Source organism: Pinus tabuliformis, chromosome 7 (genome assembly GCF_031772625.1).
Source record: "Pinus tabuliformis cultivar Carrire ecotype Pingquan chromosome 7, CPIR1, whole genome shotgun sequence".
Lineage (NCBI taxonomy): Eukaryota > Viridiplantae > Streptophyta > Pinopsida > Pinales > Pinaceae > Pinus > Pinus tabuliformis.
In genome coordinates this window covers 1,613,502,346-1,613,530,281 of record NC_142293.1, presented here as the reverse complement: position 1 = coordinate 1,613,530,281, position 27,936 = coordinate 1,613,502,346, and the positions used below count along the sequence as shown (strand labels likewise).

Here is a 27,936-nt window from a genome sequence, read left to right as displayed (position 1 = left end):
GCAAGCCCCGGAAGTGATGATTGATACTATGTGATTTATATCACCAGTTTCAATCCCACTTCTTCACCCCTGTGAGCATCACCCGATGCAATGAGTGCTAAGTGAACTATTCAAATCATGAGAAATTAGTCACTTATGACTACCTCTCATGGAAATGGGTCATACGTGAATGACTTACTTAACGCAGTTGAATCCCAAAAATGATATCTAATTAGGCCGATAGGCCTTCCTTTTGAAAGAGACTTTCGTCGTCCTTTTGTCTCCATGGTTGACACGTGTCGTTCATATTCAACGGGCAAACAGTTTTTGTATTAAGCCTCTTTTTAATATTTATCAGTGGGCATTCAGCGTCTCCTTGGTCTCAGCCGAAAATCTTTGCAGCTGGCGCGAGTGCTATTCCCTGTGTCTCGCAAAACCTCAACTCTTTGCAGCTGGCGCGAGTTCTATTGCCTGTGTCTCGCAAAACCTCAACGGAAAACTGTTATGCCAACGCCTTTCTCCATTCTCCATAATGATGGCGGTCTCGAATCTTCACCCACTACATGAAGCCGGCAGAAATATCTTCCTCTGGCAGGGGCTATATTTCTACTTTAAACCTCCTCTTGCAGTCTGACATTAGCGGCCTCCCTGCAGTGGACATCAAGCAGGAAGACACTGCGACGCTTCTCTACTCGTCGGGTACAACGGGCAAAAGCAAGGGAGTCATCTCCACCCATAGAAATCTCATTGCCATGATATCTGGAGCTCTGAGCAGACGGGACGAGATGGAGGGAGGGGAGAAGATATGTTTATTCATCATCCCGCTGTTTCATGTTTTCGGATTTTTCTGTACACTTTCCTGTATTGCAGCTGGGAGTACCATTGTGGTCCTGCCCAAATTCGATTTGGCTGAAATGCTTTCGGCCATACAGAAGTACAGAGTGAAGTCCCTGCCTGCTGCTCCGCCTATTTTGGTCGCTTTAAATAAGTCTTCTATTGTTGCCAATTACGATTTGGCTTCGCTTCACACGATCGGCTGCGGTGGAGCACCAATTGGCAAAGACATCATCGACAACTTCGCTGCTCGATTTCCAACTGTTCAAATTAAACAGGTCGTATTCAGCCCTAATTCGCAAATTTCCTCTTATCAATTTGATTTTAAGTTGCTTTTGAGCAGGGCTGAAATTGTAACTCCCTGTTTATCACATAAGACTTTCAGTCGTCCATTTCAACATCTGCCCTGTTTATAGAGTTTTTATCATCTCATGTTTAAGTCAATCTCCCATGGTTAAATGATATAAAGGTTTATTAATAGCACTTCATATATCTTGAAGAAAACCTAAGCCTCACTTATAAGGCACACCTCTGTTTATTATTTATGTTTTTCTTGTTCATAGTCCCAGCAAAACTGTCTCCCAGCTCCGAAAGACATAACAGGCTTGATTCTGTTCCAACTTTCGAATTACCCCAAATGACGAAAGATCAAAACTTACTGTATTCCATGTTTAGCGATATGAATGTCTTTCTGTTTTGAGCAGAAGGCTAATTGAAGGAAGTTATTATTATGCAGGGTTATGGATTGACAGAGTCTAACGGGACAGTATCCTCGACTATAACCGATGAAGAAAACAGACATTATGGAACAGCGGGCTTGCTTGCAGCTCATGTGCAAGCTAAAGTGGTTGACACAACTACTGGCAAAGCTATGCCTCCCAACCACAAAGGGGAGCTCTGGTTGCGGGGACCTGTTAGCGCTTGAAATTTCACCTCAGGCTGAGAAAGGTAAACCTCAAGGCAACATCAAACCATTTAGCCTCGTAGCTAGCCCTACGGGGTAGGAGAAGGCTCTCTCCGGTCTATCTCGGTAAAATCTTCAATGGGATGAGATGACCAACAAGGTAACACTGATATTAGGCTAGTAAACTGATTAAAAAGGTTGATTTGGGGTTTTTTGGGTTTTTTGGTGGCAAAATCACAGCTTGAACAGAGAAATATAATGAACAACACAGATTATCGACTGAGGCAAGGTAGGCAAGAAATTTAACACCAAACCTAGATTTAAATGGGATGGCAAGACTGGTGAGGAGCTGACAAGGGCATAAGAGTTGAATCCTTGTCAAACAGAGGAAAACATTGAATATGAACAAACTTATAGGCAGAGCATATAATACTATGAATTCTTACCTAAACACTTCATTTGTTCAATTAGAAATGATCATGTAGTGAAATGAAACATAACAGATCACATATGAAACACAAGAAAAACTTATGCTAAATTATCATACCACAGGAATCTCAGAAGTCAGAGCTGTGTAATTTCATTAAATTCTCTGCCAAAAACTGTACATTGTAAGATCTGGTCTCCACCAGCTCTCAGCACTCAGAACTCTTCCCCCACTAACTCTCAAATGAATTTTTATACAATAAATAAAATGCTGCTAAGGGGAAAACAAATCGACCCCAAAAACCTTTGCGCTGTTCATCTGAAATTACATAAAAATTATGAAAGGGCGTTTCATCTATTCTAAACATGGAACAGTGTTCCTCTAAATCTTTTGATAATTGGCCAATTAAGAGATAAAACTGGAGCGCAGATCTCCATAGGATCAGGATTGAAATCTTAAACCAAATCGCATTCTTTGGCTGTGATAGATAGCCTTGACTTAAGTTCGGTTTGCCACGTTGCATTTGCCATTTTAATAAAACAACCTTTAAGCTAACATTCCGCCGATTCAGCTTATGGTGACAACTATACTCAGAGTGGTTTACATGGTTGCATCCCAACAATCGCCCGCAATCCCACAAAATCTCCAAAACATCCCACCGTGATCTGGATCTTGGCATTGTGAAAGCCATATGTCAATATGCTCAACCATTTGTTGCCTTGCCTTGTGCACTAAGTCTGGGGGAGCACAATCAGAAGCGTCCACCTCGATTCTGGAAGGTGACTGAGAACATCCTCGAAGGTCAACACCATGACATGTGATTAGAACCGACTGCATATTATCAGCGGACTTGCCTCTAAAGCCATATTCAAAGATGAACCTGAAGGAGGAGCAAGCTTTCTTGGTCTTCAAGTTCATGCTGTAGGTGTTAGAAAGTCAGGCGGTGAGGCCACGCCATTTGCACCGATTGGACCAAGATCGGGAACCTGGAAATGGCCACTGAAAACCTCTACAACGTACCCTCGAGAAGGACCATCTGGTAAATCAATGGAATACCGGAAACCTTGTTGCAACACAACTATTTCACCGGGAGAAACCTGCAATCTTCCTAACTCTGTCGTTATCCATAATCTTCCTTGTTGTGGAGCTATCAAAAAGTCCTCATCAGCATTAGAAAATGCACAGCCTTCCATAGATGCATTTGTGACATACATGTGCACTGCAAAGCCATGCCGAAGGAATTAACTACTAGCTCCACATATAGTGAACAGTCCATCAATGAAATTTGTTTCCGTATCTGGAATGTTGAAAGGATTCCAACGCAATTGTGTTGGTGTTGCTGAGCTTGATGACTGATTGAACTCACTTATCAGATAATCATGTGATGGAACCCGAGGATGAAAAGGTTCATGTGTTACTGATGGCTTGATACGGTATAGCCCACTTTTGAGCAGCCGGCCATAGTCATCGTTTTCTCCATAGGGACATGATTCAACCTCCCCTGCCTTTGTTACAGCTACATTAAAGTCACATGGATCCACTCGATTGAGAATACACATGTACAACCAACCAAATGAATGTGTCCTCTGAAATTTAAATTTTTGCTACAAGAAAAGCTCACACGGTCATCAAGGAAGAAGAGCGCTCAATTTTGACCCAGGAAACATAATAGAGGCCAGTTGCCTCAACCAATCAAAGGAATACGGCTCCCACAATTCCAATCCATCCTTCAAGCGATGGTAGTCGCACAGTCCACCACAATAACTACAAACCATTCCTCGAAGATGAAACTCTTGCTCCTTATTAAGCCATAAACCCTCCATTTATTACAGTCAACATGGCCCTTGTCAACAGTGAAGAAATTTTCCTTTTAGCTAAGAGAGCAGTGCCAGCACACATTCAATTTCTCCCTTAAGCTTAACTTGGGAACCAACAAACATAGCAGAGGCATCTACTTGCAAAACAACTTGATTGGTCACCACAACTGCCACACCAAACTCATCTACCATTGGCTTCTCAGGAACTTAGCAAGATGCATCTGCCTTGCTTTAGGAGTAACATCCACTCTCAAAACTTTTTGAAGTTCTAGAAGGGAATTTCTGTGCTCTTTAGATATAAAAACATCACTGGCATCTAGAGTAGATATTTGTGCTGGTGAAACTTTTACTCTGTTTTGAGATTGGACTGGAAGATAATTCAGAAGGCTTAAATTGTGCTTCATCGAGACCAGCTGGTCCTCCTCCAGTTTTAGCATCATCAAACCTTGGGGTTTGACACTTTTAAATTTTGACTTTTACCAGAACCTTTTGCACGTCCTAGATTAGAACCTAAGACATATTCTGCATACTTGCTTGATTTGGTACTTTTCCTTTTGGTTGAGATTGACATTTCCATATCACTGCTAACTGGATTATCAACAATATATTTTTCAGGCACATCATCTCTTCTTGTATTCTTAATTCCGTTTGAAATTTTACATGAAAGTTTATTGGAATCTTGACTTTTTGAAGTTTTATCTGATTGAATACCAGCTGCCCTGAGCAACATGTTTGATGCTTCCTTACTGCAACTTTTTAGTAGACCTGATGCTTCTCTAGGTGTTCGGACTCTAAGATTATTCTGCTTTCTAATTCCTTGCAGTCTGCCACGCTGCATCATCTTTCGCAGAGGCACTTCCAGATCATCCTCATCGCGTTCTTTAGCCACATTTTCATCAAAATTTATCTTTGTCTTCTGGTTTTGAGTTAGCTGAGTTGTTTGACCCATATTTGATGTCTTATAATGCGCAAAAACATGAGTACCAGCAAGGCCTGCACTCAAATGTCTTACATCTGCCTGAATGTCAATTTCTTTGCTCTCCTCAAGTGGTTTGTATAGAACAGTCGGAAGTGAGATAGGCATACTACAGTCCAGTGAAGGCACCAAATCCTGAACTAACTCCTTCGTGATTGAGAGACCAAGATCACACAAGGCATAGAGGTTCTCCGATTTGAAATTTTCAACTGCATCTTCCGCATGCTTGATGCTGTGAAGTTTGTTTGGGATTTCCAGTGAGACCTCTCCAAATCGCTTGTAACTTGCTTTTCCTCTGATGGCTGATGATGTTTTGAATTGTGCTTGTGCAGGGATAGGAGCTTGAAGTCGTTGCTGCCTTTTGAAAAGCTGGAGAATAAATTACATAATCTAAAACAACACATTTAATGATTTCTTCTTCAAAACAGGGTTTTGAAGAAGAATCAATCTCACACTGACATGAGACGGAGTCTAACATCGGCTCCACTTAGGATGGCAGCTGCCGCTTCTTGGAGGTGCCAAGAACCGCAGAACTTTGGGAGAGCAGACAGTGCCTCCACCCATTGGGCAATGGAGTCATCATCGACACAACTGAAACTGAACTCAAACAATTCTTCAAGCAAACTAAAACAAGATGTTGCCCTTATGGCTGCTTATTTATTTACAAAGCTACCCTACTTTGCTGTACAAACACTAGATCAGGTAATACTAAAATGCCAAATTAACCATTCAAGTAAACCTGAGAATGATGTAGCTCGAGAATGCTTCCGCCAGAACACAAATGCAATTGCTGACAGCCCTTCATGCACGTACTGAGCCTGGTCACGAACAAGACAGCCTGATCTATCAATCAAACTGAAAAACATGTCCATGTATGCTGCAATAGGATCACGGAAGCCAGACTCTGTTGGCTGCCCCAACTCTGCAATGCATACTTCCAGCTGCACATTGTCAATGTAAACATCTATAGGCAAGTCTACGATTTCTTGTTGCGAAGGAGGAAGGATTTCCAAGAACTTTTTAGGGTCTTGGAAATCATATGACTGAATTTGCTCATCTAGTTCTTGAATCTCCTTTTCGATTCTTTCAATAATTAACTCATAACCACTAGTTTTGAAGACCTTCAAAGATTTCAAGCATTGAAGCAAGGCACTGAAAACATCTTCATCAAATTCAGTATCTGCTAACTTCTTTCTTATTTCTTCTACAGCTTCACACAGGGTAGGGTTTGCCACATACCCTTCCATTGCATGAATGGATCAGCGAGCGTTGGAATGTCTGGATCGAATTGGAGTCGCCAGGTGAATGGTTCAGCCTGCAAATGTGTCTGATTGTTGTCCACCATCAGCATCAGATCTGCACCTTGATTGCATGTACTGGGACAAGACAATCAACAAATTGAATGTTCTCCCCAGTATGGTCGCCAGTATGTTAGCGCTTGAAATTTCACCTCAGGCTGAGAAAGGTAAACCTCAAGGCAACATCAAACCATTTAGCCTCGTAGCTAGCCCTACGGGGCAGGAGAAGGCTCTCTCCGGTCTATCTCGGTAAAATCTTCAATGGGATGAGATGACCAACAAGGTAACATTGATATTAGGCTAGTAAACTGATTAAAAAGGTTGATTTGGGGTTTTTTGGGTTTTTTGGTGGCAAAATCACAGCTTGAACAGAGAAATATAATGAACAACACAGATTATCGACTGAGGCAAGGTAGGCAAGAAATTTAACACCAAATCTAGATTTAAATGGGATGGCAAGACTGGTGAGGAGCTGACAAGGGCATAAGAGTTGAATCCTTGTCAAACAGAGGAAAACATTGAATATGAACAAACTTATAGGCAAAGCATATAATACTATGAATTCTTACCTAAACACTTCATTTGTTCAATTAGAAATGATCATGTAGTGAAATGAAACATAACAGATCACATATGAAACACAAGAAAAACTTATGCTAAATTATCATACCACAGGAATCTCAGAAGTCAGAGCTGTGTAATTTCATTAAATTCTCTGCCAAAAACTGTACATGGTAAGATCTGTTCCCCACCAGCTCTCAGCACTCAGAACTCTTCCCCCACTAACTCTCAAATGAATTTTTATACAATAAATAAAATGCTGCTAAGGGGAAAACAAATCGACCCCAAAAACCTCTGCGCTGTTTCATCTGAAATTACATAAAAATTATGAAAGGGCGTTTCATCTATTCTAAACATGGAACAACGTTCCTCTAAATCTTTTGATAATTGGCCAATTAAGAGATAAAACTGGAGCGCAGATCTCCATAGGATCAGGATTGAAATCTTAAACCAAATCGCATTCTTTGGCTGTGATAGATAGCCTTGACTTAAGTTCGGTTTGCCACGTTGCATTTGCCATTTTAATAAAACAACCTTTAAGCTAACATTCCGCCGATTCAGCTTATGGTGACAACTATACTCAGAGCGGTTTACATGGTTGCATCCCAACAATCGCCCGCAATCCCACAAAATCTCCAAAACATCCCACCGTGATCTGGATCTTGGCATTGTGAAAGCCATATGTCAATATGCTCAACCATTTGTTGCCTTGCCTTGTGCACTAAGTCTGGGGGAGCACAATCAGAAGCGTCCCCCTCGATTCTGGAAGGTGACTGAGAACATCCTCGAAGGTCAACACCATGACATGTGATTAGAACCGACTGCATATTATCAGCGGACTTGCCTCTAAAGCCATATTCAAAGATGAACCTGAAGGAGGAGCAAGCTTTCTTGGTCTTCAAGTTCATGTTGTAGGTGTTAGAAAGTCAGGCGGTGAGGCCAGGCCATTTGCACCGATTGGACCAAGATCGGGAAGCTAGAAATGGCCACTGAAAACCTCTACAACGTACCCTCGAGAAGGACCATCTGGTAAATCAATGGAATACCGGAAACCTTGTTGCAACACAACTGTTTCACCGGGAGAAACCTGCAATCTTCCTAACTCTGTCGTTATCCATAATCTTCCTTGTTGTGGAACTATCTAAAAGTCCTCATCAGCATTAGCAAATGCACAGCCTTCCATAGATGCATTTGCGACATACATGTGCACTGCAAAGCCATGCCGAAGGAATGAACCACCAGCTCCACATATAGTGAACAGTCCATCAATGAAATTTGTTTTCGTATCTGGAATGTTGAAAGGATTCCAACGCAATTGTGTTGGTGTTGCTGAGCTTGATGACTGATTGAAATCACTTATCAGATAATCATGTGATGGAACCCGAGGATGAAAAGGTTCATGTGTTACTGATGGCTTGATACGGTATAGCCAACTTTTGAGCAGCCGGCCATAGTCATCGTTTTCTCCATAGGGACATGATTCAACCTCCCCTGCCTTTGTTACAGCTACATTAAAGTCACATGGATCCACTCGATTGAGAATACACATGTACAACCAACCAAATGAATGTGTCCTCTGAAATTTAAATTTTTGCTACAAGAAAAGCTCACACGGTCATCAAGGAAGAAGAGCGCTCAGTTCTGACCCAGAAAACATAATAGAGGCCAGTTGCCTCAACCAATCAAAGGAATACGGCTCCCACAATTCCAATCCATCCTTCAAGCGATGGTAGTCGCACAGTCCACCACAATAAATACAAACCATTCCTCGAAGATGAAACTCTTGCTCTTTATTAAGCCATAAACCCTCCATTTATTACAGTCAACATGGCCCTTGTCAACAGTGAAGAAATTTGCCTTTTAGCTAAGAGAGCAGTGCCAGCACACATTCAATTTCTCCCTTAAGCTTAACTTGGGAACCAGCAAACATAGCAGAGGCATCTACTTGCAAAACAACTTGATTGGTCACCACAACTGCCACACCAAACTCATCTACCATTGGCTTCTCAGGAACTTAGCAAGATGCATCTGCCTTGCTTTAGGAGTAACATCCACTCTCAAAACTTTTTGAAGTTCTAGAAGGGAATTTCTGTGCTCTTTAGATATAAAAACATCACTGGCATCTAGAGTAGATATTTGTGCTGGTGAAACTTTTACTCTGTTTTGAGATTGGACTGGAAGATAATTCAAAAGGCTTAAATTGTGCTTCATCGAGACCAGCTGGTCCTCCTCAAGTTTTAGCATCATCAAACCTTGGGGTTTGACACTTTTAAATTTTGACTTTTACCAGAACCTTTTGCACGTCCTAGATTAGAACCTAAGACATATTCTTCATACTTGCTTGATTTGGTACTTTTCCTTTTGGTTGAGATTGACATTTCCATATCACTGCTAACTGGATTATCAACAATATTCTTTTCAGGCACATCATCTCTTCTTGTATTCTTAATTCCATTTGAAATTTTACATGAAAGTTTATTGGAATCTTGACTTTTTGAAGTTTTATCTGATTGAATACCAGCTGCCCTGAGCAACATGTTTGATGCTTCCTTACTGCAACTTTTTAGTAGACCTGATGTTTCTCTAGGTGTTCGGACTCTAAGATTATTCTGCTTTCTAATTCCTTGCAGTCTGCCACGCTGCATCATCTTTCGCAGAGGCACTTCCAGATCATCCTCATCGCGTTCTTTAGCCACATTTTCATCAAAATTTATCTTTGTCTTCTGGTTTTGAGTTAGCTAAGCTGTTTGGCCCATATTTTGGTGGGCTCCAGTATTGTAGCAATAATGCTACAACTCCTGGGGCTTCCTATCTCTAATTTTATCAACCTGGTAGTTCGTACAAACTTGGAAGCGACGGTGCTGTATGCACAAGTACTAGCTCTTGTCGCAGCTGTCACTTGGTCAGCTGGCACAAGTCCGCTAGGGCTCAAGCCAACTTCTATATGCTCTCATAAGAAGCTTTCTAAATGATGGACGAAGGCTATCTCAAAGGAAATTAATCTACTTTTGCAAAAATGAACTGAAAGCCAACCAAAACATGGAAACCCTAGTAAACCTTAATCTGACTAGTTTAATCTCTATGATGCAATGGTGGGAGTGAAAATGTCTAAGAATGAGGCCATTACCTCTAGTGATATGAAATGTATGAATTTAAACTACTTCCATTGAAAAGAACATTGTTTTTGTATTTTTGCTTAAGTGGTTGGAGTGATTACGGTTTTGTTTCTTATTAGGGTTTGGCTGTGCAGAGGTGGTGCGAAGGGAGAGAAAGCTTGGGAAAGGTCAGGAGGGCTAGGAGAGGTCCCAGGGGATCCCTAGCATCAGTCCACAGAAGTCTACAACGTTCAGGTGATCAGCAACCAAGTTTGCAGGCTTCTACAGGATGTCTGCAGGGGATCCTACAGGAAACTCAGGAATTCTACAGGAAGTCTGCTAACTTCTACAGGATGTCCTACCGTGGGAGTTTTGGGTGATGGTGAAGTGATGGAGCGGTATGGGTGGATAGGTAAGATGGAGATGGAGCTTGTGATGGCTCAGGAGTAGAGAAATAAGATGGAGAAAGAGTGCACAGAGTTGGTTGGTGGATAGAAGGATGGAAGCAACGAAAGGTCAAGAAAATGGAGCTACGTGGGCAATGGAAGAGTTGGAAGGTAAACGAGCAGAACAGAGGTCGAGTAGGTGGCTTTAGGCATGATTAAGAAGAATAAGAAGGGAATGGAATGATACTGAGCAGTGTAAATAAAACAAATTGCTTATGTCTTGCACCAAAAACGAGAATCCATTAACATGTGCTACCTGTGCTATTAAACCAAGAAGAGAAGTCGTGCATGGAGTTGTAATGAAGAAGTATGGCTCAAGATCAGAGTGCATGGATGGTTCTATGATTAAAATGACTGTGTTGCAGCTTGCATAAGAGTAAAAAAGACTTCATTTTTTTGGTGGTTGGTACATACTGCACCCCAATCTCTAAACAGAGATGGCAGTGAAGGCACTATAAACCTTTTCTTGGAGCTCCAACGAATTACAATCATCCTATTCTAATCTAAGCAACTGAAAGCGATTTAACCATAAGCTAATCCTACTCAATCTCATTAAAGAAATCAAATCAGCAGACTGTGTTCTTGAAATGCATGTCAAAACAAAGAAACAAAGTGCTGAAAAGAAAGGCAAATAACACTACAAAGAAGAGGAGGTCTATTGCTCTCAGGTTGGGCCCTAACCTGAGAGCTATAGCTCCCTTAAAAGCTCAAAATTAGATCCAAATCTGCTTGCCTTTATTCATAATCAAGAGTCTAATGTCATGCCAAAACTGGCTTACAAAAACAAACACCGAGTTGTAGCTCGTGCTCAGAAATTACAATATTAGTTCAAAAGTTCAAAAAGCTCCTATCAAAGGCTACGGCCTTCATATTTATACACAATGAAGATCAAGCTGGCTTCCTCCATTCGTGGAGCTTGGCTGTCCAATTGAAAGTCAAACTGTTGATCCTGTAGAATCCGTTGGCTGCCTTTAAGCTCGGTGGGGAGAGCTGTTGGAGCTCGGAGTTAAGGTGAAAATCATGAGGAAGGTCATCAAGACTGTGGACAACCTCCCTATGAACCCGCAATGTCACCTTTGCTGTCTCCTTGTCTCCATTTGCGTGGTATTTTGCTCTCTTTAATGCCAAAAACCTGAAATCATCATGTATTAGCCACATAGATATAATGCCTGCCCTTCTTCCTACAAATAACACGAATATACTAAGAAATGAATGCATAAGTGATAAAAGATGAATGGTTGAGCAAGGTAAGTAGGCCAAATGAGCCCAAATTGTACCAAAAATTGGGGCTCATCATCACCCCCCAGCTAAAATATTTTCTCATCCTTGAGCAACTTTGCTCCATCTCCTTGTCCTTGGCCGAGAACTAGGGCCCGGCACATGCTCTTCCTTTCCTGTTCTTGGTGGCCCTGCCTCTTCTGCCCTTGGCGGTGACGAGGGTGGCGCTTCTTCCCTCTTTCTTGTTTCCTTGAGCCGGGCTTCGGAAGCCGATTGGCCTATCCTTCATGTCCAGGAAGTTATTTTTGGGCTTCCCCTCTCGGGGGTGGCCGATGTTTTAGAGGGGGATCTCTCACTGGGTGAAGTAGGGACACCCCCTAAAATGGTTTGGCTGTTGGGTGGAGGCTGCGGCTTGCCCGTTTTTATTCTCTTACTTCTCCTAGCTTCAAAAGGTAGAGGGATCTCCCTCTCTCTCTTCTCCTGTGGCTTTGGAGGTGTACTGAGGGCGGCCAGCGCAGCTGCTGCCTCCTTTTCGAGAATGCCAACCTTCTCTTTCTTGCGTTTTGCTTTCCCAGGGCTCCCTGTAGAGGGCCCCTTCCTTTCTGATTTCGGGCTTCCTGTAGAAGACCCTGCTTTACCCACTTTCGGGCCTTCTGTAGAAGACCCTTTCTTTACCAATTTTGGGCTTCCTGTAGAAGACCCTGTTTTAGCCAATTTCGGGCTTCCTGTAGAAGCCCCTGTTTTGGTAATTTTCGGGCTTCCTGTAGAAGACCCTGTTTCAATGATTTTCGGGCTTCCTGTAGAAGACCCTTTTACTGTTTTCGGGCTTCCTGTAGAAGCCTGTTTCTGCTTTCCTGTAGACACAGGTGTCGCCACCTTGGCTTGCTTTGCTGCATGGGTTTTGCTTTTTGGTTGGGTTGCGGGTGCTGATGAGGTACTTGGGCTGATGTGGACCACCTCAGCTTTGTTCGTTCGGCTCTGCAACCTCTTTTCTCTTGCGGACAAGATGGGTGTGTCACCTTTTTCTTTGTCATCCTTTTTCTCATGCTTCTTCTTTTGTTCTTTCTTCTGCACTGTGGTCGGGGTCTTCTGGCCTGTTTCCTTCTTCCCCTCGGCCACTGATTCTTTTTCCTCACTGCTGGAGGAACCACTTTCTTCAGCCAGCATCCTTATGTCTCCGTCTCTTGTCAAATTTCTGAATGATTCCCATGAGAGGGGAACCTTATATGAATGGAGCGCATCCTCCACAAGAAGTTTGATCAACCCATGGTGGGCTACCTGATCTGGTATGCCTTCTTTTAACTTTGTGGCACACTCAATTAGAGACTGTAGCAGGAAATAAGGAATGCTCAGTTTCTCTTCTACAGGAAGATCAATCTGGTGCCTCAATTCAGTGAGCAACCGAAAGTGATACGCGTACACGATGCTAAAACGGCCTTCACAGGTTATATACTTCATGATTTGCAGGCTAACTTCATTCCATGGTGGCAGCAAGCTGGTTCTTCGCACCCCATTTTTGTCCTCCGAGAATTCCTCCTCAGGTGGAAAGAATTCTTTCTTGGCCTGCTGGCTCAACTTCCTTTCTTCCTTATCCCATGGCAAACCCATTGGAAGTTCAGTAATTCGACTGATATATTGCGGGGTGATCTTGAGGCTTAGGCCCCTGAAGTTCACTGTGGCCAGTGTCTTGGATTTCGGCCTCAGAGCCTGCAAAAATTCTTCTGCCACTTCATCGTCGTAACCCTGCAATTTGTCACAAAAAGATATCCATTGAACCCGTGTGAAGAGCTCCACCACCTCCTGGTTTTCCCTTAACTTGGTTGAATCAGTGGGTTCTCGTCTAATAAACCCACCCAACATGATAAAACAGTTTCCTTAACCAGAGGTGGTGATTGTGGAAGAAATTTGGTCTACTGAGACAGAGCGTAGGATTACGCTTCTGTCATGCACATAATCCACAAAACTTATCCCTGAGGAACTTAACACAATTTAATTACCCTGACATCCTGTAGGATGACAGTATAGGCACAGCAGACAACAATTTCACCACTTTTCTATGACCAGACTGTGGACGACGATTCTGCCACCTTTAAAAACCAGTTGCATGAAGAGTTCAGGGTTACCTTTTTAATTTGCCACCTTTTTACGTGAGGCACCCGCCTTCCTGTAGAGACTGCGTTCCTGTAGAAACAGCGTTCCTGTAGAAGCAGCATTCCTGTAGAAGCAGCGCGCGATTTTCGGGAAAGACTGCAGTTGGTCTGCGCTCTGGGTGTGCTTCACAAGCGTTCTGATAGCCAAAGGCTCGGCGTATCGAACTGCAGAAATATCAGGATAGCCACTCGAGTTCAAAACGGTGGTTGATAAATGCATGAGGGCAATCTAGCCGATTAGATTTTGAATCGGCGGAATCCGTGGCGCGGGGGTGAGCTGTCCCCGCCGGACCATTGGGCGACGTCATCCCATCATTCAACTGTGCGTTCACTTGCTGCCGCATCAATTCCCGCAGATCTGCCACCGCCTCTTCTATTAAACTCGTTTTTTTCCCCGACGGGATTGCTCTCACGTGCGTGCTTCCCATTCTTTTTGTCATGGCCGCCACCCAAACATCCAACTAGACCATTAACTGGCCGACGTGGCCGGCCAAATGGCCATACGGCCGCTCAACCCATTCACCTTTACACTTTGCAATCAATTCAAAGTAAAATTCATGCAATCTGATGGAAGGAAGGGTCGAGACACTTACCTGCGCGGCTGCACACGATGTTTCGGTTTTTGGACGCTGATGAGTGCATTTAACTGCTGCTGGCGAACTTACACAGGCCCGGAGGTCCATGTTTATAGGTTGTCGACAATGGATTGGATGCTTTGGTTGCATGCGCCCGCGTTTCTTTGCACATGGCCGGCGCTGTGAATGGTATCCACTCTAGCGAGCTTAACTGTTACAGGACTCCCGCGGGATGTCTTGTAACAGTTCTTCCTCCTTGGGTGCATGCTGCACGACGAAGGATCTGGCCTCACGATCACGCTCCCGGAGCTTCTGGATGACTGGGATGAATATGGTGTGAGATCTCCAGCGTTTTTTCATTTAAAATTTTCTTTTTCTTGAGAACTCATCGATCTGCTTTGCTGGTGCAGGTAACTTTGTTGCATGTCGACAAGGATGGTGGAACAAGATAACAACAATGTGCAAGGGTGACAACAGTGGCTTGCATGCGTCCAAACCGATCCTTAGCCGTTAGATCTTCTCATGAAATGAATTCTGGGCCGTTCTGAGCTTCTACAGGAAGTTTCCTGTAGAAATACAGAGCTTCCTGTAGAAAGGCTGCGTTTCCTATAGAGAGTCTGCACCTTCCTGTAGAAAACCTGCATCCTCCTGTAGAAAATTTGCGTCTTCCTGTAGAAAATCTGTGTCTTCCTGTAGAAGACTCAAGATGTAATAAAATTGCACATACCTTGGAGAAAATGAGTATTCTTGGAGGAGGTGCTAGTGAGGTCTCCTGACCGCATGATAAGGATCCTGAGCTCTGAGTTGAGAGGCTTCCTCTCCTCCATAGAACACCTGCAACCTGCATGCAATTTTACATAATGAATCTTCTGACCTTGTTTTTTTTTTGTTTTTTTTTCCTTTTTTTTCTTTTTTCTCTTTTTTTTTTGAAAGATAACAGGGGCGCCTCATTGAGGTTTTCACCCTTGCCATCTGCCTTAAGCGCCTCAAAGAGGTTTTCACTCAAGGATCTTTTTCCAATCTTTTTTTTTTTTTTTTTTGAAAGACAATAGGGGCGCCTCAATGAGGTTTTCACCCCTACCACCTGCCTTGGGCGCCTCAGAAAGGTTTTCACCCAAGGATCTTTTTTTTTTTTTAGATTCTTCAGGGTATGCCCAAAGCAGAGGCAGAACCCTTCTCTATGACCAACACTGCCTTCTCCATAATTTTGATGAACTCTTGTCTTGAGAGAGGCTTCCTGTAGATCTTCAATCGATGCCCATTGACAAGCATGGGGATGGCTTCCTCATCAATGGTCCGAATAAGAACAGATCCATTGTCATGACATTTTTCCACTGAATATGGCCCTAGCCATCTGGTTCTCAGCTTCCCCTTGAAATCTTTGTATCTGGAGTCATACAACAAATCCCAATCTCCCGGCTGAAATTGCTTGTCATGGAGATGTTGGTCATGCCACACCTTTCTCTGAAGTTGAACCACTTCTGAGTGAAGGAGGGCCTGCATTCGGTGCTCATCCAGTCCATTCAGCTGCAATAACCTTTCTTGTTGTGCATGGCTGAGATCTAGGTCCAACTGAGCTGCCATCCTCAACGTGTTGTATTCAAATTCAATGGACAGCAAAGCTTTCTTCCCATAGACCAGCTCATAAGGTGTGAAGCCGGTGGTGGTCTTCCAAGTGGTGTTGTAAGCCCATGTGGCTTCAACCAAGCGATCTGCCCAGTCCTTTCTGCTGCTGCTCACCACCTTAGTCAAGATCCCTTCTAATGCTCTATTGGTGACTTCCACCTGCCCATTTGCTTGAGGGTGATAGGGGGTGGAAGTCCTATGCTTGATCTTGTGATGAGCTAGTAGATCTTCAACCAGGTTGGAGGTGAACTGGCTCCCTTGATCGATGACCAGCTCTCTTGGATAGCCAAACTTATAGAAGATGTTTTCTCTTAGGAACTCGGCCACCTTTTCTTCTGTTGCTGCTTTGATTGCTTTGGTCTCTGCCCACTTTGTTAGGTAGTCAGTGCACACAATGATGTAAGACCTTTGCCTCGAAGGAGGGTTGATTGGGCCCACAAAGTCCCTACCCCACTTCTCAAATGGCTCAAGAGTCACCTGAGGTTGGAGAGGCATCTCATCCCTTTGGGTCGGTTTCCCCATTCTTTGGCATTGGTCACACTGGCTGACATATCTTCTGACATCTTGATGAAGTGTGGGCCAATAGTAGCCTGCCTGTAGGATTTTGAAGGCAGTTCTCTTTGCTGCAAAATGTCCTCCACAAGGCCCATCATGACAGGTGAGGAGGATATCAAAGAGTTCCTCCTCCCTTACACAACGCCTTAAGATTTGATCGGGGCCAAGCTTGAACAGATTGCCCCCGATCCAAGTAAATGAGGCACTTTTTCTGATGATTCTGCTCTTCTCTCTTGAAGATAGGTGCGGAGGGAACTGTGCTGAAACAAGGTAGTTTGCTATATCAGCAAACCATGGAGAGAGTGCTGAAATAGCAAATAGATGTTCATCGGGCATCTGGTCATCCACTGTTCCATCCTCATCTACAGACAAATCCAATCTAGATAAAAAGTCAGCAACAACATTTTCTCTACCTGGTTTGTCAACAATGGTCAAATCAAACTGCTGCAATAAAAGTAACCATCTAATAATACAAGCATTCACATCTGGTTTATTCATTAAATATCTAATTGCAGCATGGTTTGTATGTACAAAGGTTTGATAGCCAAAAATATAATGTAGGAACTTGTTCAGTGCATGGACCACAGCCAAGAATTCTTTCTCGGTTACAGTGTAATTCAGCTCAGCTTTGGACAAGTTTTTGCTAACAAAGTAAATGGCATATGGAAGTTTTTGCTCCACTTGTCCTAAAGCTGCACCTATGGCTTTGTTCGAGGCATCAGTGTGGATGTGGAAAGGTAGGGCCCAGTTTGGACCTCTCAGGATTGGGGCTGACACCAACTTGTCCTTCAATTCATTCAAAGCCCTCTGACAATCGCCAGTCCATTTAAACTCCACATCTTTTGCCAACAGGCCAAACAATGGCGAGGCTAGCTTGCTGAAGTCTTTAATGAATCTCCGGTAATATCCTGCTAATCCCAAGAAACTTCGAACATCCCTTACCTTTTGAGGAGGTGGAACCTTCTTGATGAGAGCAATTTTGTTAGGATCCACCTGTAACCCTTGGCAAGAAATGGTATGGCCTAGCACGGTCCCTTCAGTCATTAGGAATTCACATTTTTCAGGACTAAGGGACAAGTTGATCTCAATGCATTTGGTTAGGACTTTTCCCAGATTGGACAATGCTTCCTGGAAGTTGGCCCCATAAGGAGTAAAGTCATCCATATAGATTTCCACTGCATCATGGACCAGCTCCGAGAAGATGCTTAAGACAGCTCTTTGGAAGGTAGCAGGAGCATTGCATAGCCCAAAGGGAAGGACTCGGTAGGCAAAGGTGCCCCAAGGACAAGTGAAGGTGGTCTTATCTTGGTCTTCCGGGCTGATTTGGATTTGGTTGTACCCGCTAAACCCATCCAGGAAAGAGAAGAACTTCTTTCCTGCCAGTCCATCCAACACTTGATCTATGAAAGGTAGAGGGAAATGGTCTTTCTTGGTAGCTTTGTTCAGTTCTCGGTAGTCCACACAGATTCTCCATTTCCCATTTTTCTTAGGAACCAACACCAGAGGGGACACCCATTCACTATCTGAGATGGGGTAGATGAATCCGGCATCCAACAGTTTTTGCAATTCTTCCTTGACAATGTCCTTAAGGGTTGGATTCATTCTCCTCTGGGGTTGCCTAACCGGCTTACAATCCTCTTTAATGTATATGTGATGGGTACAGACCGAAGGATGGACTCCTTTCATCTCCTTATAGCTCCAAGCAAAAGCATCTAGGTGACTGGCCAACAGGCTACACAGCTCCTTTTCCTGGGAAGGAGATAGGGAGGAGCTGATCTTTAACATTCTCTCAGGGCCGAACTCCACAGTCTTGACTCTGGGAGTGACAAGGTTGGTTGTACAAAGATCCACTAAGGTGCTAGCTTGGGCATCCTCCACCAATTTCTCTAAGGATAGTGCACTGGAAGGTGGATTCTGGATCAAGGTCTCGATCAAGTCATCCTCGGTTGGGGGGTCTCTTCTAGTGGTATCTAGGGTGCACAGAGGTGCTGAGTACACCTCGTCTTCCTCTCCTTCCTCCAACCAGAGTGGTAATTCATGCTCTAAGGAGGGTTGGGCAGGAGGGTATAGGACTAGCTGCTTGGACATAGGACCATTTTTGATGGTCATATTTCCTGCACGGCAACTTATGTAAGCATCTGCAGTGGCTAACCAAGGCCTTCCCAAAATGAGAGGATATCCAGTAAGCTTTGCCTTGGGTTGCAGAACCAAGAAATCTGCAGGGTATTCCCAAGAGTCGATAGAGACCAAGACATCCTCCACAATCCCTTCGGGAGTCACAATGGAGCGATCTGCTAATTGCAGTACTGTCGAGGTCTTCCTCAAGGAACCCTGAAGATTGAGTTTGAGCATGGTATCCCTGGTCATCACATTAATGGCAGCCCCCAGATCAATCAAGGTGTGTGGTATGATGGTGCCATTGATGTGGACATCTGATCTAGGTACTTTGGGCAGATGACTTGTCCTAACATAAGGTCAGACAGTTGTCCTATGACATTGATGGTTGAAGCATCTTTCTTCCGCCTGCCTGGGTGTTTGAAACACTTTTCCTTAACCAGTTTGTTGTATATTGGCACATCCTTGATGGCTTGGAGAAGTGGTATTTTCACACACAACTGCTTGAGCTCTCCCAGAAGCTCATCCTCCTCTGGGTTGGGTTGTGTGGTGGATGTTAGTCTCTCAGGAAAGGGTGGAATAGCCTTTGGTTCACTTTCCTGTTTATCTTCCTCATCCTCTAGGGGAGGAGGTTGGCGATCTGGTAGAGTCTTTCCAGATCGAAGATTGATCTCCTGGATCTCCACAGCATAGGTAGGGCATGAGGTTTCCCCAGTGTATACCTGTTGGGCCTGTCTATTGTTGGGGTTTGGGTTCGGTTGAGCAGTCATTTGAGGTTGCCTTGGAGGAGCAGGAGGTAATGGCTGAGATTGAACTGGTGGTGGAGGCAAAATGGCGGGAGGAGTATTGTACTGGGGCCTCCACCCCGACTGAGGTGCATTCCACTGAGGCTGTGGCTGGGCATGTGAATGATGTGAATGAGAAGTAGGTTGAGTAGGGTACTGAGGTGGATAAGACCATGGAGGAGGCATGGACCAGGAAGGATAAGCAGGGGGACCCCAGGAAGGCATAGGAGTCGATTGGTTGGGGTTGTAATAAGCTTGAGGTGCCCCTTGCATCCCCTGCTGGTAAGTTCTAGGTCCTTGTGGCCTCCTTTGGTTGAGGTAATAGAGAGGTTCAGTGGGAGCTTCTGTCCCTTGGTACATGGCTTTAAACCCAGGTAAGGTTGGACACTGATTTGTGGGATGGTCCTCCTCACAAACGAAACATACTTCAACCGAATGCAATGGGCATTCGTTCTTAGGGTGTCTCCTTGTGCACCTAGGGTAGAATACAGCCAAGGCTCTCTCAGCTTCTTCTTTCTTCTGCTGGATCCTGAATGTGTCCAGCTGCATGGCAATGGTCTGTCTCACCTCACTCTTAAGATCTTCTAATTGATTTGCAAGCTCATGTTTGGAGAAAGGGACACTAGTTGAGAGGAGGTTTCCTCTACCTCGTTTCCGTGCTGCCCTGGAGTGGTTTCTAAACACAGTCTTGATGTCCTCATAAGGCAGTTGGTAAATGTCCCCCCCAGCTAACATGTGAAGGGTATCTAAGAGGTCTTCAGGGACTCCTTGGAGCAGGACCAACTTGAGGGATTCAGGGTCAAGTGTGCACCTGGCCCGCTTATAGCTAAGTTGGAACCTCTCCTCATAATCCTCTAAGGACTCATCATTTCCCATGGTCATCCGAAAGATTTCTCCCTTGGTTTCCTTGGACCTACAGTAATCCCTGTACTTGGTATTGAAAGCTTGCTGCATCTGAGCCCAAGTGGTGATACTATTCCCAGGTAAGCCCATGAACCAGCATAATGTTGCATCCTTAAGAGTTGAAGGGAAGAGTTTCAGCTTTTGCTCATCTTCAGTATAGTCATAGGTTCTACAAAGGACAGCAAACTCAAACAGGAAGGTATCAGGATCTTCAGTAGTCAGTCCATGGAAGTGAGGTAAGGCGGAGGGGCTAATGTTCTTCATTTTCATCTCTCCATTGGTCTCTCGGATGGGGAAGACACCTTCTATTCTCTCATCTTCTCTTCTATTGTCAGCCATAGCTTCAGATGGGATGGTTTCTAATTCTTCTTCTACTATAGGATCTTCGTATATCTCAGGAGGTTCGCCTATAGGTTCTTCTGGATCACTGTCATTGAAGAAGAGAGAAGGGTGACTCAGTGATGTGGTGGGGGTGTTGGGTAAGAATTTGCCTGTTTTATCTCGATTCCTACGAGGTATGAAATGGAAAGACTTTTTTTTTTATTGCTTTTGTTTTTCTGCGGTACCTGCAAAACTGAAACAGATTGATCTACAACTAACTATAAAGATGCAGAATTAAACTGAAAGCAGGAAAGAACTAATCTACTTTGCTCAAATGAAATTGCAGGAATGGAAATGCTAGTCTACGCTTGCAGAAATGAAATACTAGTCTATGAAAGCAGGAAATGCTAATCTATGAAAGCAGGAAATGCTAATCTACTTTTGCAGAATGGAAATGAAATAAACTACTTAGCAGAAGGCAAGAGTAAGAAAATAGAAGAAAAGCAACAATTACTAATACTCTGACGCTTCCCCGGCAATGGCGCCAAAAAGATGGTGGGCTCCAGTATTGTAGCAATAATGCTACAACTCCTGGGGCTTCCTATCTCTAATTTTATCAACCCGGTAGTTCGTACAAACTTGGAAGCGACGGTGCTGTATGCACAAGTACTAGCTCTTGTCGCAGTTGTCACTTGGTCAGCTGGCACAAGTCCGCTAGGGCTCAAGAAAACTTCTATATGCTCTCAGAAGAAGCTTTCTAAATGATGGACGAAGGCTATCTCAAAGGAAATTAATCTACTTTTGCAAAAATGAACTGAAAGCCAACCAAAACATGGAAACCCTAGTAAACCCTAATCTGACTAGTTTAATCTCTATGATGCAATGGTGGGAGTGCAAATGTCTAAGAATGATGCCATTACCTCTAGTGATATGAAATGCATGAATTTAAACTACTTCCATTGAAAAGAACATTGTTTTTTTATTTTTGCTTAAGTGGTTGGAGTGATTACGGTTTTGTTTCTTATTAGGGTTTGGCTGTGCAGAGGTGGTGCGAAGGGAGAGAAAGCTTGGGAAAGGTCAGGAGGGCTAGGAGAGGTCCCAGGGGATCCCTAGCATCAGTCCACAGAAGTCTACAACGTTCAGGTGCTCAGCAACCGAGTTTGCAGGCTTCTACAGGATGTCTGCAGGGGATCCTACAGGAAATTCAGGAATTCTACAGGAAGTCTGCTAACTTCTACAGGATGTCCTACCGTGGGAGTTTTGGGTGATGGTGAAGTGATGGAGCGGTATGGGTGGATAGGTAAGATGGAGATGGAGCTTGTGATGGCTCAGGGGTAGAGAAATAAGATGGAGAAAGAGTGCACGGAGTTGGTTGGTGGATAGAAGGATGGAAGCAACGAAAGGTCAAGAAAATGGAGCTACGTGGGCAATGGAAGAGTTGGAAGGTAAACGAGCGGAACAGAGGTCGAGTAGGTGGCTTTAGGCATGATTAAGAAGAAGAAGAAGGGAATGGAATGATACTGAGCAGTGTAAATAAAACAAATTGCTTATGCCTTGCACCAAAAACGAGAATCCATTAACATGTGCTACCTGTGCTATTAAACCAATGAACAGCAATGTAAATCGTGAAGAGAAGTCGTGCATGGAGTTGTAATGAAGAAGTATGGCTCAAGATCAGAGTGCATGGATGGTTCTATGATTAAAATGACTGTGTTGCAGCTTGCATAAGAGTAAAAAAGATTGCGTTTTTTTGGTGGTTGGTACAGACTGCACCCCAATCTCTAAACAGAGATGGCAGTGAAGGCACTATCAACCTTTTCTTGGAGCTCCAACGAATTACAATCCTCCTATTCTAATCTAAGCAACTGAAAGCGATTTAACCATAAGCTAATCCTACTCGATCTCATTAAAGAAATCAAATCAGCAGACTGTGTTCTTAAAATGCATGTCAAAACAAAGAAACAAAGTGCTGAAAAGAAAGGCAAATAACACTACAAAGAAGAGGAGGTCTATTGCTCTCAGGTTGGGCCCTAACCTGAGAGCTATAGCTCCCTTAAAAGCTCAGAATTAGATCCAAATCTGCTTGCCTTTATTCATAATCAAGAGTCTAATGTCATGCCAAAACTGGCTTACAAAAACAAACACCGAGCTGTAGCTCGTGCTCAGAAATTACAATATTAGTTCAAAAGTTCAAAAAGCTCCTATCAAAGGCTACGGCCTTCATATTTATACACAATGAAGATCAAGCTGGCTTCCTCCATTCGTGGAGCTGTCCAACTGAAAGACAAACTGCTGATCCTGTAGAATCCGTTGGCTGCCTTTAAGCTCGGTGGGGAGAGCTGTTGGAGCTCGGAGTTAAGGTGAAAATCACGAGGAAGGTCATCAAGACTGTGGACAACCTCCCTATGAACCCGCAATGTCACCTTTGTTGTCTCCTTGTCTCCATTTGCGTGGTCTTTTGCTCTCTTTAATGCCAAAAACCTGAAATCATCATGTATTAGCCACATAGATATAATGCCTACCCTTCTTCCTACAAATAACACGAATATACTAAGAAATGAATGCATAAGTGATAAAAGATGAATGGTTGAGCAAGGTAAGTATGCCAAATGAGCCCAAATTGTACCAAAAATTGGGGCTCATCATATTTGATGTCTTATAATGTGCAAAAACATGAGTACCAGCAAGGCCTGCACTCAAATGTCTTACATCTGCCTGAATGTCAATTTCTTTGCTCTCCTCAAGTGGTTTGTATAGAACAGTCGGAAGTGAGATAGGCATACTACAGTCCAGTGAAGGCACCAAATCCTGAACTAACTCCTTCGTGATTGAGAGACCAAGATCACACAAGGCATAGAGGTTCTCCGATTTGGAATTTTCAACTGCATCTTCCGCATGCTTGATGCTGTGAAGTTTGTTTGGGATTTCCAGTGAGACCTCTCCAAATCGCTTGTAACTTGCTTTTCCTCTAATGGCTGATGATGTTTTGAATTGTGCTTGTGCAGGGATAGGAGCTTGAAGTCGCTGCTGCCTTTTGAAAAGCTGGAGAATAAATTACATAATCTAAAACAACACATTTAATGATTTCTTCTTCAAAACAGGGTTTTGAAGAAGAATCAATCTCACACTGACATGAGACGGAGTCTAACAGGACCTACAATCATGAAAGGTACTCCTTAGTCGCTATGTCATTTTCCATTGGAGACTACTTTCTGCAAAAATTTAACAAATTTGCAGACCTTGCTGATTTCGAGTATGTTTTTCGATTTTTTTAGTTTTGAGAGGGTGATTTGGATAATGCCCTGATCACCTTGAAAACCTAGATCGTATGAGAAAAATCTTAAACAGTTAAGTGAGGATGATAAAAAAACCATAAGCAGCAAGTGTTGAACTCCCCATGCACAATGAGACAATGGGTGCATAGTAAACATGTTGTACCCCAAGCTAATATTCGCCTTAAAGAATCTCGAACATTTCTATTTAAGTGCACTCAGAAAGTTTGTATACCCAGAAGTGCACACCTTATGCTATTGTAAAGTTTTAAGAGCATATGTTTTGTAGCCACAACAATTATCTTTCAAACAGGAAGGGTATTCTCCAGTCAATGAATCTATGCTTCCACAAAGTGGTGCATGAAGGCACTATGATAGCTCCCAAATCACAGCTTAAATATGATGTCATAACAGTCTCTTCCGTAGATTAATTTTTCCCAAAAACAATATATGAAGGTTTCAGCTTCTCCATGCAGGATATTTTGGTAATGTTGAAGCTACTGAGTTAACTTTAGACTCGGAAGGATGGCTGAAAACTGGGGATCTATGTTACATCGGTGAGGAAGGCTTCCTTTTTGTTGTGGACAGAATAAAGGAGTTGATCAAGTACAAAGTATTTCAGGTACATAGCATTTCAAGGACCTTTTTTATAGTAAATGCAAACCCAAAATATTGATCTTCTCAGAGAAGACTTATATTTTGTCAGGTTGCTCCAGCGGAATTAGAGGAGTTGCTCCTCTCGAACCTAGATATTACTGATGCTGCTGTTATTCCGTGAGTGCCATTTACTACTTCTTGATCTGATATACTTCCCAAGTTCCCACTTGTTGATCTGATATGCTTTCAAATGTCTATATGCAGCTAGATTTACCACTTGTTTAGCTAGCAAATATTTTTCAAGTTTTAGTTAGAATTGAACACTTGGGCTGGTAGCCCAGACGACCTTTGAAACATTAGCTGATGTCCTTTTTCGTTTTCAAATTAAGCCAAAGATTCTTGCAGACATGCTATTTATTTAAGCATGAAACTCTCTTCCTTCTGGGGTGTGTGTGGTAGGTATCCTGATCATGAAGCAGGTCAAATACCGATGGCATTTGTTGTGAAGAAGTCAAACAGCAATTTCTGCGAAGAGGATGTCATAAATTTTGTTGCAAAACATGTAAATGGAGCACTTGAGTTTCTATATGTTTCCTTACTCTGTCTCAACCTAAACTTTGTTTTCTTTTGTTGAAGATGTTAATTTCCAAGAGAAAATATCTGCTATGGTTGAGTGCAGGTTTCACCATACAAGAAGATACGTCGAGTAGCATTTGTCAATTCAATTCCCAAGTCCCCCACGGGCAAAATCTTAAGAAAAGATTTGATTCATCAGGCTCTGTCCACCTCCAGAAGTGACTCCCACAGTCAAACCATTAATCTTTGTTTAGGGTTGCCACCTAATTCCACACTGTCTTTTCTGAGTAGAGAGCTTCGGGAGGGGCAGCTGCATCCACTTCTGGGAGGTGTGTCCTCGCGTGGGGTGGCTGCTAACAGTGCAGTACCAGATCCTCTGCTATCTTCCTTTGTTTATAATTTGTCGATTTCTGAGAGCAATGAGGATCAAATAAAACCAATTGTATCATCAGAGGAAAGCTCGATGAAAAAATCTCTTGATGTGTGAGTTATGGGCAGGTAACATTAAGAATTTTTTTTTTTAAATAAATTTTTAATGCTTATCTACAATTACTTAATGATTCTCAATGCTCATGTAGTTTTCTTTCCTATTGTTCCTTTGATTGCTGACCCATTGATATGTCCCAGAATGAAATATTGTATTAAGGCCAGTTTATGGTCATATATTGAGGGATCAATCATCAACGTTGTTGCATCTGAATTCTGGTAACGTTGAGCTAGCAATGTATTATCTTTGTGGTCTTAGCCAAAGTTGTTTCCCAATATTCAGTTCCCTATTTCTCTTCATAAATAATTAAATTACAAATTGGGGATGTAGTTAGTAAACACATCTTGAGCTGAAGCATAACGCTGATCCCCTTTTAGTGAAACGTTTTGCACAATGACTTAAACTATTGTGTGTGCTTGCCAAATCTGTATGCCTGGTGTAACTACGTGAAATGTATGATACGGAGTTGTCATGGTTTTTTTTATGGAACTGTTTATCCAGTAATTATAAATAAATATAATTCATGTTCTTTCATTCTTTGCTAACATTTTATTGGTTTTTATGTTATAGGTCAACACTCGACCAATAAGAAGTATGAACTCTTCAGTGAATCTTGATGATGAGTACACTCAAGATGGGTCTGTAGATATTCATGGAAAACGTTCAGTCAAGAACAATTCAGGGAACTGGAAGGCTTGTCCATTTATTTTGGGTATATGTGATGACCTTTAAATGTCAAAATGTTCTTTTCAGCATACTAATATCTTTCTCAACGAGTAGTTAGCCCACATATTTATTGACAAACTAACCAGAAAATAACTAGTAATTACAGAACTGGTTTTGAAATTTGGGCAAGGAAACACTCTTATTTTATATTTATATACCTTCAATTGGATTATGGTCTCCATAACGGATTTATTTTACAGGGAATGAGTGCTGCGAAAGATTGGCATACTATGGATTCATTTCAAATCTGGTGAACTACTTGACAGATAAGTTCAAGCAAGACAATTCAACTGCAGCCAATAATGTCACAAATTGGTCTGGAACTTGTTACATAACTCCTTTGATTGGAGCTTTTATGGCTGATGCATACTGGGGACGTTATAAAACAATTGTTGTATTTTCTATTGTGTATTTTTTTGTAAGTTCATTGCTGTTCTATCAAGTTTTTCTGTTAATTGAGAAATGAATAGTAACATATTTAGAAGCAAATTCTCTCAACACCTTTCTGTCAATTTATCATGTTTTGACATTGTTTGCAACACATTTTGGTTGAAGAATATTTTTGTCCATTTTCAGGGAATGGCCTTGTTGACTATATCTGCATCTGTGCCTAATCTTAAGCCTCCCTGCAAAGCTTCAGACCTTAATTGCCATGCAACAACGACTCAAACTGGTGTTTTCTTTTTGGCAATTTACATTATTGCGCTAGGGACTGGTGGTATCAAGCCATGCGTATCATCGTTAGGAGCAGACCAGTTTGATGAGACAGATGATGTAGAAAAGAAAAAGAAAAGTTCTTTTTTCAACTGGTTTTATTTTTCAATTAACATTGGTGCTCTTGTTGTAGCTAGTGTTCTTGTTTGGGTCCAAGAGAATGTTGGTTGGGGGTGGGGTTTTGGAATTCCTACTGTGGCCATGGGAATAGCGGTCTGCAGCTTCTTTTCAGGTACCCGTTTATACCGACATCAAAAGCTAGGGGGCAGTCCCTTGACCCGGATAGCCCAGGTGTTAGTTGCATCATTTCGAAAATGGAACATCCCTGTTCCACGTGATAAGTCTGGTCTTTATGAAGTTCAAGATAAGGAGTCTGTCATTGAAGGAAGTCGAAAGCTTGAGCACACAGATAAATTCCTGTAAGATTACTACCAAGCTTCCTGATTTTCTTTTTCATACTTTTTTCTGAATTTTCCTATCTATAGAATCATTGAGAATGATTTGACTTCAAGCATCTGCTTAAAAATGGTTAACCTAATTAAGTGCCTTTAGTGTCTTTTAATACTAATTTACCTGCAATCAACTGACTAGGCCTACGAAGTAACCTTTGTGATTTCCAATTTCTTTCGAAAGAAGTAATTTGATAATACTCTATGTTTGATTTCTTCATATGGACGTTTCAAAACTAACTCGGTTTCATATTCAGGATTGAATAAATCACCATTAAAGAAACCTCGCAGATTAATCACAAGAATTTTCCATGGAAAGCTGATAGGTTGCCTTCTGTTGATGACGGCTCTTGTATTCAATGCAGCACGATCTTAAAAGGATTTCACAGCTTCGACATTCAAACCACTTGAGAGAAACTACTCTTCATTGCTGTCTGCTTATAATGGAAAATTGCTTAGATGAGAAAACACATATAATAATAATAATGTAATTTTAAGGTCACAGCAAAGCCAGACACTAAATTGGTGTA

General features: G+C 42.6%; 2 protein-coding genes across 2 annotated transcripts; both read left to right on the top strand.

Annotated features, from left to right (window-relative positions):
- The first annotated feature begins 372 nt into the window (after positions 1 to 372).
- LOC149254377 (beta-phenylalanine coenzyme A ligase-like) lies at positions 373 to 26,202 on the top strand. Its single transcript, XM_089460144.1, has 7 exons — positions 373 to 1,091; positions 1,550 to 1,726; positions 24,321 to 24,479; positions 24,564 to 24,631; positions 24,914 to 25,016; positions 25,134 to 25,513; positions 26,088 to 26,202. The coding sequence occupies exons 1-7, from the start codon at positions 543 to 545 to the stop codon at positions 26,104 to 26,106; spliced, it is 1,455 nt and encodes a 484-aa protein (XP_089316270.1). The 5' UTR covers positions 373 to 542; the 3' UTR covers positions 26,107 to 26,202.
- LOC149254376 (protein NRT1/ PTR FAMILY 8.1-like) lies at positions 26,109 to 27,936 on the top strand. Its single transcript, XM_089460142.1, has 3 exons — positions 26,109 to 26,229; positions 26,444 to 26,661; positions 26,820 to 27,936. Exons 1-3 carry the CDS (start codon positions 26,112 to 26,114, stop codon positions 27,378 to 27,380), a joined length of 897 nt encoding a protein of 298 aa, XP_089316268.1. The 5' UTR covers positions 26,109 to 26,111; the 3' UTR covers positions 27,381 to 27,936.